Below are 10,659 nucleotides of genomic sequence, written 5' to 3' on the forward strand. Positions count from 1 at the left end.
AATTTTGTCTCTTGAACTATAGCATAATTGTCAATTTGTCTTTAATTTTTAAAAAGAGATATTTAGTTATATACCCATTTTTAACACTAAAATTATAAATAAACCCTACACCATTTAATTTCTATAAACAAACCCAAAAAATGACAGCTGTCTCTATTGAATTTAGTTTTGTTTATTAAATTAATTTGATGCCCTATTGAGTGTTTTTGGTTTTTTTTATAAGTTTTTGGGTTGAGTTTTTTTTAAAAAATCAATGGCAGTTTTGTAATTTAAAAGAAGTTAAAAGCCTTTTTATTTTGTTGCAAATGGGATTTAGGTGTATTTTTTAAATTCCATTTCATATAAATTTTTTTTTATAATTTAGGCTCTTATATTTGGTATAATAGTGAATCTCCCAGAACTGCAGTTAACCTCTCAATGAAAGCCGTGGGATCCAAACTGTATGGTAGCAAGAACTATGTCCGCGACTATTTTCAGGTGAGCGGGACTGATCCGGATATTCCAACCCAACGGTATTTCAAACTCAATTTCAGGAAAGAAAAAAAGAAACGGTATTTCGAACTCCAGGCGAGCGGGAAATGGCAACGGCTACTTTGGCAAGACAAATAGGTAGGGCTATTACAAAAGCTACCAACAGCACAAGCTCTGGAAACGGATGGTACAGCCCTCACATGGCTGCTGCTTCTCGCGCCATCGCTGAACGTATCCCATTGGTCGATCTCGTTCTCGAAGTCAGAGATGCGAGGGTAATTTAACTCAAGTACTTTTCACGCACTCTGTGGTGTTCGATGAAATGCCTGACTGACTTGTGGTAGCTTTTTTTTTTCTTCTCTCTTAATAGGAAAGTTTTATGTTTAAGATCTGGGTTAGTGAGTTTAGGTGTTTATGCAGCCTGTGGATTTGGTTTCCAGGTTTTACTGACAAGAAAGCTTCTTTTACCTCTGATTTTATACTGATTTGTCATAATAACTGGTATAAAGTTTACATTTCATTTTAAACTTCTTGTAAAACTTATTCTTATGTAGAGCAATAATATTTTGTCAAAATTATCATTCACCATTTTGGGTGTGCGTTTCAGCTCAATGTATTCATCTTTCTTGCTTTTCTTTCACTTCTTTCCTACCGTAAATAATTAGATAGGTTCTTAAATCACAACACTTTTGTCCCGTTTAGAGCAAAAGAAGTTTGTATGCCTTATCAAGAAGCGCGTTAGTTTATGATGGATGTGGATGGAGGAAGATATGGATTTTCTTACTTTTTGGAAACTTATATCTTGTAATGGATTTTCCATTTTCAAAGTATTCTAGCATTCAAGTTGGCTTTTCAGAGAAAAAACAAAAAAAAACAGATTGCTTGAGATCTTAAATGGAAAAGATATCATCCGAAATTCTAATTCAATAGTAACAACTTCATTTCATATACTTCTGCTTTTTATGTTTTATGATAGAGTTGCGCAAACTATTAATGATTCATTTATTCTACTTTTAGATTCCATTGTCATCGGCGTATGATCAACTGAGGAACTGTACATCCTCGTCAAAGCGAATTATAGTGATGAACAAGATGGACCTTGCAAATAATTCACAACTGAAGGTGTGTATTTTTTTAACTGTTTTATTTGTGGTCATGATAAAAGAGGGGAAATAGTGTTCAAGCATGAAGTGCTATTAGTTTGGTCAATCTTCTATGAACTAACATTGGAATTTCTTTTATGGTTAAAGAGCTTGTAAGTTTGGTCAATCTACTGAGAATGATGTTTTTCTTCTTTCCTTTCCTTTTTTCTTTTGGTCTGTTGGAATTACATATACCTCATATGACAACCGGAAAATTAAATCACACCTTGGCCACCCTAAAGATTTAACACTTAGCTCCACAAATACTCACCCCAAAACTAAGCCATGATTGGTAGTGATCGCTCTGTTGGGGCGGGGTTTATCATGTTGCCACAGAATAAAGTCTAATATATTGTGCTTTGCCTTCCCATACTCTTTCTGGATGCCAAATATTAAACAAATACATACAAATTAAGGGGACGATGTTGGAATATAAATAGCCACTCTCATGGCCTTCAACCAATTGCTCCCACTTGTGACTCATCCAATTTGTTATTGGCATTTTCCATTTCCTTCAGTATGGAAGCTAACGTCATGTTTACTTTTTCATGGCTTCCAATCAAATTATTCCCACCAGTGAGCCATCAACTTTGTTATTGAAAATTTACCTTCAACTTTAGTAAAGAACCTAACTCTTGCAAGTAGAACCCGTTATCAAAATACAGGGCTAAATATATGCATGGAGTTCAGGATTCATGAATTGCATTCTAGCTATTTCAAATGTCTCCGTAATCAAGAATTTATGCACTTGTGGAAATTTATAACCGTTTAGTATTTTGTCTTGAATCATTCTCATTTCTACTTTTGTTATACTTTCATATTTTGTTTCATTTATAGGATTGGATGAAGTACTTTGAGCAAAAGAATTACATTTCGTATGGAGTCAACGCCCACAACAAAGAGAGCATTCAGCAGGTAAAATGCAACTATCATGCTTGTTTATTATTTCTTTTGTTAAATGCATTTGTCAAGGCAGGAACAAAAATACAGGGAAGCAGAAGAGGCAATAACACATTTGATTTTTGTATGGTGTTATGGAGACCAACTTGTTGGCCATAACCACACAGTGCTGGAATGGGAGGGGAGGGGGAGGGATAGAAGCGTGAGGATTTTTTATTTTTTATTTTCTATTGGGCAGTGCAAAATGATATTGTTAACCATTTACTGGAACTTCAACTAAATGGACACTGATGGCAGGGAGGTAAGTGTCTATTTCTGAAACCTGTGAGGTCGTGACGGAATAACTACAAACTTGAAGGAAGGTAATGAAAATACCCCAATTATAATCAAAATGTAGTAGGAAACTCCGTTGTGTGGTCTTGGGTTGATGGGTTGGCTAAACTAGTCTAAAATATATGGGCTGTCAAAATTAACTCAAACAATGACGTGTTCAGTTCTGCGTTCTGCTTCACTGGAGAATGCATGTGCTAGGTGATCACGTCTCTATTAATATGTCAACTTTTACTTACCATTAAAAAATAATAATTGATAGGTTCTACAAAGTATATATATGTGCAAAGCAGAATAATTTGTTCTTTTTTGGTTCTTAAAATTTGGGCCTCGTTGGAGTTATTGCTTTTTGAGTTTGATAAATACTGAGGATGGTTTACTTCTCACAGTTGTTGAACTTTTTGCAAGCTCGAGTCCGAGAATTGAAGAAAGTTGATCACTCTAGTCATACCACAACAATATTGCTAGTTGGAATTCCTAATGTTGGCAAGTCAGCTCTTGCCAACTCCTTGCATCGAATTGGAAGGATTAGTGCAGCAGGTACCACCTTAAATCATAGTCATTCACTTTTATTTGGTCAGATTGTTTAGCTGGAAATAATGATAAATTCATTCTCTTCTATTATTGCTTGTCTTATAGAGAAAGGAAAGTTGAAGCACGCTATTGTGAGTCCACAGCCCGGTGAGACAAAAAATATTACTGGCTTGAAGGTTTGTGGTCTCTGTCTTTTAATTTAATTTTCTAACATTGTTTATTGTTTAAGTTTGTCGAATATATTTTAATAACCCCAGCAGTGGATAGAAGGAATAATCACAAAATTGTTCTGAAATTGTTTTGTTTCAAGATTTTTCTAAATGTAATTCAGCTATGTTTTGTTTCTTCTCTATTATTAGAACATTTATATCTGTTTTCAGCATTCAGTTTTTCATTTTACAAATGAAAGTTTCTATTCATTTCCAGATTGCAAGCCATCCCAATATTTATGTGTTGGACACCCCAGGTGTTTTGCCTCCACACATTCTAGATGATGAGGTCTGCACCAAGCTAGCCTTGACAGGTATGACCATTACGGACAATTTATTTCAACTTCCATAGGCATATGGCTGCTGTTTCTGGTCTGACGTAGCAGGTCTGTCCTATCCACAGTGACTACGTGCCTCGCTCATACACTGTTAACTGCAAAATGACAGGGATCAATGAAAATTCTGACATTTTTGCTTTTCCACATGCAGGAACGATTCAAGATTGTTTTGCTGGGGAAAACGAACTAGCTCAGTGTTTTCTGTCTATCTTGAACAGGAGTGATGAATACAAGAAGTGGGCACAATTGTCCAACAGTGAGAATGAAAGATCTTTTGCAGATCGCAATATAAAATGCTCAACTAGCTCTGAAATGGGCATGAAACGAAAAAGGCAATACCCCACTGATCACACACAGGTTTGAGAGCTTTTGTTGTCAGTCTTAGAATTATGCTGTCATATTATTTCTGAACTAGGTCTCATAATTGTTTATGCTTCTTCCAAAGTTCTCACAGTTGATTTGTTGTCTTTAAAGAACTCTAAAATAGCGTTTTGGATTATTTGTTACATTATTAAGAACAATATTTTTGACAATACCAATTGAGATTGATAAAGATGATAGTAACAAAATTTGGTCAAAACATCTTGTCAGTGAGCTATTGATCTAACATACAAAATACAATTACCTCTAATAGTAAAAGGTTTCTGGATCCATCATCATTCTTCTCAAAAATGAAACTGAGATTCAAGTTTTTTGTCCAGGATTTCATAGTGCATGATGTTCGTCAGACACTCTTTGAAGTGATATCATCTTTTGATGGTAATGTGGAAGATGAAAGGCTTATTGAGGAAGAGTTCAAGGCCATGCACGCAGCTTTTCAGGTTCCTCTGGAATCCGAACATAACACTCAAAATAAAATCGCAGCTAAGTTGTTGAATCTTTTTCGTACTGGAAGGCTTGGACATTACATTTTAGATTCTATTCCAAGAAAACTCTAGCTCGGAGTAATTTCATGTAAGTATTTATTTTCAAGCTATGCTATCGGAAAACTGTCGTCATTCTTTGGAGTAATTTTGGTAAAGTATCATTCTTGTTGGGCAATGCCAATGCATATATCCTCCGAAGCTATTTTACACCGTCCATGTTTTGGATAGCAGGGTCTTCATGTGCTAAAATAAGCAAGTGGTGAATTTAGCACATTATGTGCTACTCAAATAAGTTCATCTGAACATCTCAGCACCCCACGAAATAAGGCATGAATGTATGTGAAAATATTAAGTGGGCTAGTGGAAATTGTTTGAAATTGTTTGAATCTAAACTCCACCATGGAGCATGACAAGTGGTTAAGTTAAGAGTAATATCGACCGAAAATAGCGAGCTAGGTCATGTTGGCATCTGACAAGTGGTATGAAAGATAATGGTTCAGCTATGCAAATCAACACAGTTCTAGATGATTGCAGTACTGGAAAGCACCCTAAACGATGCATATAGGATTGGGTGCCCAAGGTGGAATTGTCATCAATCAGTTAAATCCTATGTAACAAACACGTAATTGTTCCACAACATAACTAATAAGCGCCACAGGTAAACCTATGTAACAAACAAGTAAATCCTATGTAACAAACAGTTAAATCCTAACACCTTACCGTAGTAGAATAAATGTCTTTCTTTTTCTCCTCAATTGATCATAGTTCAGGTCTAACATTTGTCAAAAGTTAATGATAATATTTCATTTCTTGTGTTAACTGAGTTGTGTCACTTAGCCTTGCCATGTGACAAGAACCCTACACAAGTTTTTTCTGGTTGATATCTTGTTGGAAATAAATTGACCTTGGAGTTGGCTCAAATTTGAAATGATAAAATATTGTCCAATCATTTAGTGAACAAATTTAGTAAATAAGTTTATTTGGTGACCTAGTAGCACTGAAAAATTAGGGAGCTTCACATATAAGCCCATAAATAGAACCGAAATTATAAAATAACCCTGTAACACCTATATTCTTCGAATAAATAACCTACTTGACCTTTCAATGGGTCCAAATAAGCCAAACAAGTCTTAAAAACCTAAAAGTTACAACCATGTCATTGAATTTTATTATTGAGCCCAAACCCAAAACCCCTCAAACTAAGCCGCAACCCTCTTTTAGAAAAGAGCCCAAACATTTATAAATATAAAATGAACACACAAAAAAAACCCGTCTACTACTAAATGAGGTTCAAAATGAAACCAAATATAAATATGCATACAATAAATGAACTTAGACATAAATAAATAAAATACTAAAAGATAAATTGGAGTTTACAAATTGAGATAAGAGTTGGTGTAAAAAGGATTAGTGTTAAATATGTGGGCCGCACATAGGTTATTAGTCAAGGTGGTATTGTTTTAAAAGTAACTTAACAAGGGGTGAAGAATGTCTCACACCAGTTAGCATGCCCTAATGTTGCATTTACACAGCTTAAATTCATTAACCATAAAGCAATTGAACAGTAATAAATTTCAGATTTCATTTGAAATCTGGAACGGAGTCAACTATATGGAAAGTGTTTTATGGCACCAGGGTCTCTGTCTTCTTCTTCTTCTTCATGTTCATGGAAAATATAGCACCATTTCCATTTGGGTCAAGTGAAAAGGTTTTGTATATAAACCTCTTCTACGTTTTGAATCTAAACAACATTTATCATAAGTACTTTTCACACCTTATTTATAACTAATCCTTCTGAGCTTTATCCTGTCATTCTCAGGAAGAGTCGTTAATTACCATATTTATAACTAACCATGATGCTTAATTATTAAGTCAACTCATGTTGTGTCTACACTAATTTAAGCAATTTAGATGGTTATTATTCTTACACGCTAGTACATTCGACACGCAATCGATGCATGCAGACGTACATTCTTGGTATCTCTCTCTACAATGTACTCCTTGTATACAAAAGTTTGTCTGAGCACCACGACGGTGTATATATTTGTATATGAGTAATGCTACACTTACCACATTTTTATTTCACATGATGTGGCATGTCCATATCATATGCCACATCAATTAAATCAATGAAGTATATTTGAATTCAGAAAATTTGAAAAACAAATACTTGAATAAATCATAAAAGAAAAAAAAAGTAAAATAATTTTAATTGATGTAGCTGTACACCTTAATTAGCTGCCACATAAAAAGGTATGAGAAGGTGGTATACAAATGTGGTAAGAGTAGCATGATTCTTTGTATGTATTAAGGAGGATTAATAATTTCAGTTTACTGTTCTAGTATGATTCCATAAAATTTTAAAATCCCTTAATTAGCCAAGGCCTCACTATAATATGATTCTTGTTGTGCACGAACAAATATACTGTGTGCTGGATGAAAATCAAAGTACCAGAAAAGATGAGTTAGAATTAAAGAAAAGACATGGAACTAAAGCCCACTGAAAGTTTTCTTCTTTGTAAGAGTATGCAAGGACTTGTTCTTTTTTGGAAAATTGTAATAAATGATAAATATTGCTCTAGATACTGAATTAATCACACAATTTGTGATGGCTTCATAATCTGTCTGCTCCGTAGCCATTATATATCGGCTGTTCATAAGATTAATTGGGACAAAACCTCTCTCCCTCTCTCTCTCTCTCTCTCTCTCTCTCTCTCTCTCTCTCTCACAAGCTTCACTTTAGCTCACTATCTCTGTCTCTTCCCTAACCTTGTCTCTATCTCTCTCTACCAGCTTGCAACCTTCTTTGAATTTTCCTGGTTCATATATCTCTCTCAGTCGCTTCACAGAGGTTTGCTAAGAATGTATGGTGATAAGAGTTTCCAAGGCTCTCAGTCTGATGATCTCATCATGAACACAAGCAGCTATCCCAAGAAACTTCGTGTACTTGTTGTGGATGATGATGCAGAATTTCTTACCTTTATTTCAGGCTTGCTTAAACTTTTAAAACATGAAGGTACCTAATTTAGGTCCCGTGATTTTCTTCCTCTTATTTTTTTCATTCGTTACAAGGGAAATGAAAAATAAGCAATTTTCTCTTCAAAATACATATATTTTCTGGAGAATAAAAGTAATAGAGATTTCTATGAACTTTTGAGCAAAGAAAAGCAATAGATTTCTAAACTTTTTCTCTTCTTCTTTCCATTTCTTGTGTACATTAGTTCAAATTGGATAGAGTTGCATTGCAACCTTGATTTCAATTTGGTTATATAATCTAAAAAATTCTTTCATTTTAAGTAGATATTTGATTTTTAGATTTCTATTGGAGTTGTAAAGATCTTATTTTCATTATAGGAGATAACCTTTTTACTGTCTTTCCTGTTATCACAGTTTTTTCCTTTCTATAACCTTCAATTCGTTCATTCTATCAAACTCAGATGGCAAAATTGGATTGTGTAGCTCCATGATCTCTCTCTCTCTCTCTCTCTCTCTCTCTCTCTCTCTCTCTCTCTCTCTCTCTCTCTCTCATATATCCAATTTCTTTTCATTTTGCCAATCATTCTTATACCTTGAATTTCTATTCACCATTTTTTGTTGTCTTGAATTTCATTCTTAGTATCATAAAATAAGGTTCACAGATCCATGTATGTAGTGCTTTATATTATTAGTGAAATAAATCTTACTATACGTGCGTACATACTGCTGCATGACCGTCAACGATGTCTGACCTCCACCTAACTTTTTCTTCACGTAACATACGTACCCTTTTTGGAATTATCTGATACGTATCTTTTGAACTTTTTAACTAGAATATACATTAGGGTACTTCATTTCACTTATTGTATATAGATTGTATGATATTTTTGTGGAATGATAATTATTCTTTTGTGCTATGTTTCAGTTGTGGCAATGAGGAATCCAATCCATGCCCTATCTACTACTCTTTTGCTTGAGGAAGACAAATTTGACCTCATTATGGCAGACCTTTACCTCCCTAATGTGGCTGGACTTCAAGTAATAAGGAGACTCAGAGAAGAATCCAAGCTGCCGTTAATTTGTGAGTCAATTATAATCTCGTTCTATTGTCTATGTGTGTGTGTGTATAAATTTATACCCAAAAAGTACTTATTGTCACACTTTTGTATATCCCTTTCTCTCTTTCTATAATACTTTCTAGCTTAAAGTGCAATTGATTTTTTAGATACTTGGTGTTTTGGAGATTGGGATTTTTTATATACTTGAATATTGAAGAGATAAGTTAATTCAAATGAAAAGTAAATCATGAGAATTCGTTGACATTGCAAGCTAGCTAGCTCGGCTATTGCTATTTGTTGTGATGTGCCTAACTGAGTACATTGTGATGAATTTATAGCATAAGGCCCGAGCATCAACCAACCTCAATATCGTAAGCTTAATATACATTGTTAGCTCGTTTTGTGACAACTTAAACTTTCGGGACTAGTAATTGTCTAGGAATTAAAATTGTAAGCGACATCTATAAGTCAAATTCATAAATGCAATGTATATGAAATCTAATTAGAGATGTCTATGCCTAATTATATTACTAACTATTGCTTTCCTTTATTCATTATTAACAAACTTATATTTTCTCATGTCATAGTCTTTAGTTATGTATGTATGTATGTGTATCGATTGTATTTCTGATTGGCCTCAACTTGGATGCAGTGGTTTCAACTGATAACAGAGAGAGTACCATACTAGCAGCTCTAGAGCATGGTGCCACGCATTATATAGTGAAACCAGTTTGCTTTAGTGATGTGAGAAACCTCTGGCAATTTGTTGTGGGAGGCAATGAAGGAACAAGAAATCCTCACATTGTTGTTGAGCAGATAGGAAGTGTTTCGGGGGACTCTTCGTCATCCTCAAATGGGGATAGCAATTCCAAGAGGAAAAGACCATCACAGGGAGGGAAAGATTTTATATCTATCAAAAAGCACAAGGTCGAATGGACTTCTCAACTTCAGGCTCGGTTCTTGGAAGCCGTTTATTGTATAGGACTGGAAAGTAAGTAAGAGCTAGCTAGTTTGATTTGGTCATAGCTAGATTTTCCTCGGTAGTTAGTTAATTCTTTTTGGTGTGGTTTGATTTGGCTTAATTACTTACTAATCAACTAACTTCTATTGGTTATGGTTTTAAATTGATTTTCAATTTGTACAGAGGCTGTTCCGAAAAGAATTCTCGAGGTCATGAATGTGGAAGGCTTGACCAGAGCAAACATCGCGAGTCATTTGCAGGTTTGTCTTTCTTAATGTCGAACCCAAAAGCTGTTAGTTGCACAGGTTCAATAAGTACGTAAACATAATATGAATTAGAAACTTAGCCTAATTAAAGTATGTGAGACTAGTACTAGTGAACAATTTTCGTGTGATTGCCCTCACACTTCATTAATAATCTATTTTTCCATTCAACAACCATCGATATTGTGCATGAGATTTGGAGACTGGATATTATACGATTTATTTGGTGCTTTCGAAAATTCCTTAAATACTTAGAACATATGGACGCGATTAATGTTTCGCCCTTTTTTCTTTTTCTCTTTCTTTTTTCAGAAATATCGAATGTTCTTAAGAAAAGTTGCAGGGAGAATTGCAGTAAGCAAATTGTCCGTGGACCTCCCCCAACACACCAGACGTCCATTGCTGGATAAAAAAATTCCAGGAAAGAAACCAGCCACACCGGACAAACCAATATCACTTAGAGACAATTTCGAGCTCTCAGTTAACCCTAATGCAAGCAACCTGAGTCTCCTAGGACGTCGTCCTAATGAACAAGAAGCTACCAGCAGCGAATTCCCACCTCAATCTGGATACATCACTGGACATCCATATCTACCATATGCTGCATCAAA

At 34.8% G+C, this 10,659-nt stretch overlaps 1 protein-coding gene across 1 annotated transcript; it reads left to right on the top strand.

Annotated features, from left to right (window-relative positions):
• The first annotated feature begins 578 nt into the window (after positions 1-578).
• LOC117619261 (DAR GTPase 2, mitochondrial) lies at positions 579-4,952 on the top strand. Its single transcript, XM_034349173.1, has 8 exons — positions 579-746; positions 1,489-1,593; positions 2,451-2,528; positions 3,233-3,383; positions 3,483-3,553; positions 3,804-3,900; positions 4,076-4,281; positions 4,626-4,952. The coding sequence occupies exons 1-8, from the start codon at positions 579-581 to the stop codon at positions 4,860-4,862; spliced, it is 1,113 nt and encodes a 370-aa protein (XP_034205064.1). The 3' UTR covers positions 4,863-4,952.
• The last annotated feature ends 5,707 nt before the right edge of the window (positions 4,953-10,659 follow it).

The sequence above is a fragment of the Prunus dulcis genome, chromosome 2, assembly GCF_902201215.1.
Source record: "Prunus dulcis chromosome 2, ALMONDv2, whole genome shotgun sequence".
NCBI classification, from domain to species: domain Eukaryota; kingdom Viridiplantae; phylum Streptophyta; class Magnoliopsida; order Rosales; family Rosaceae; genus Prunus; species Prunus dulcis.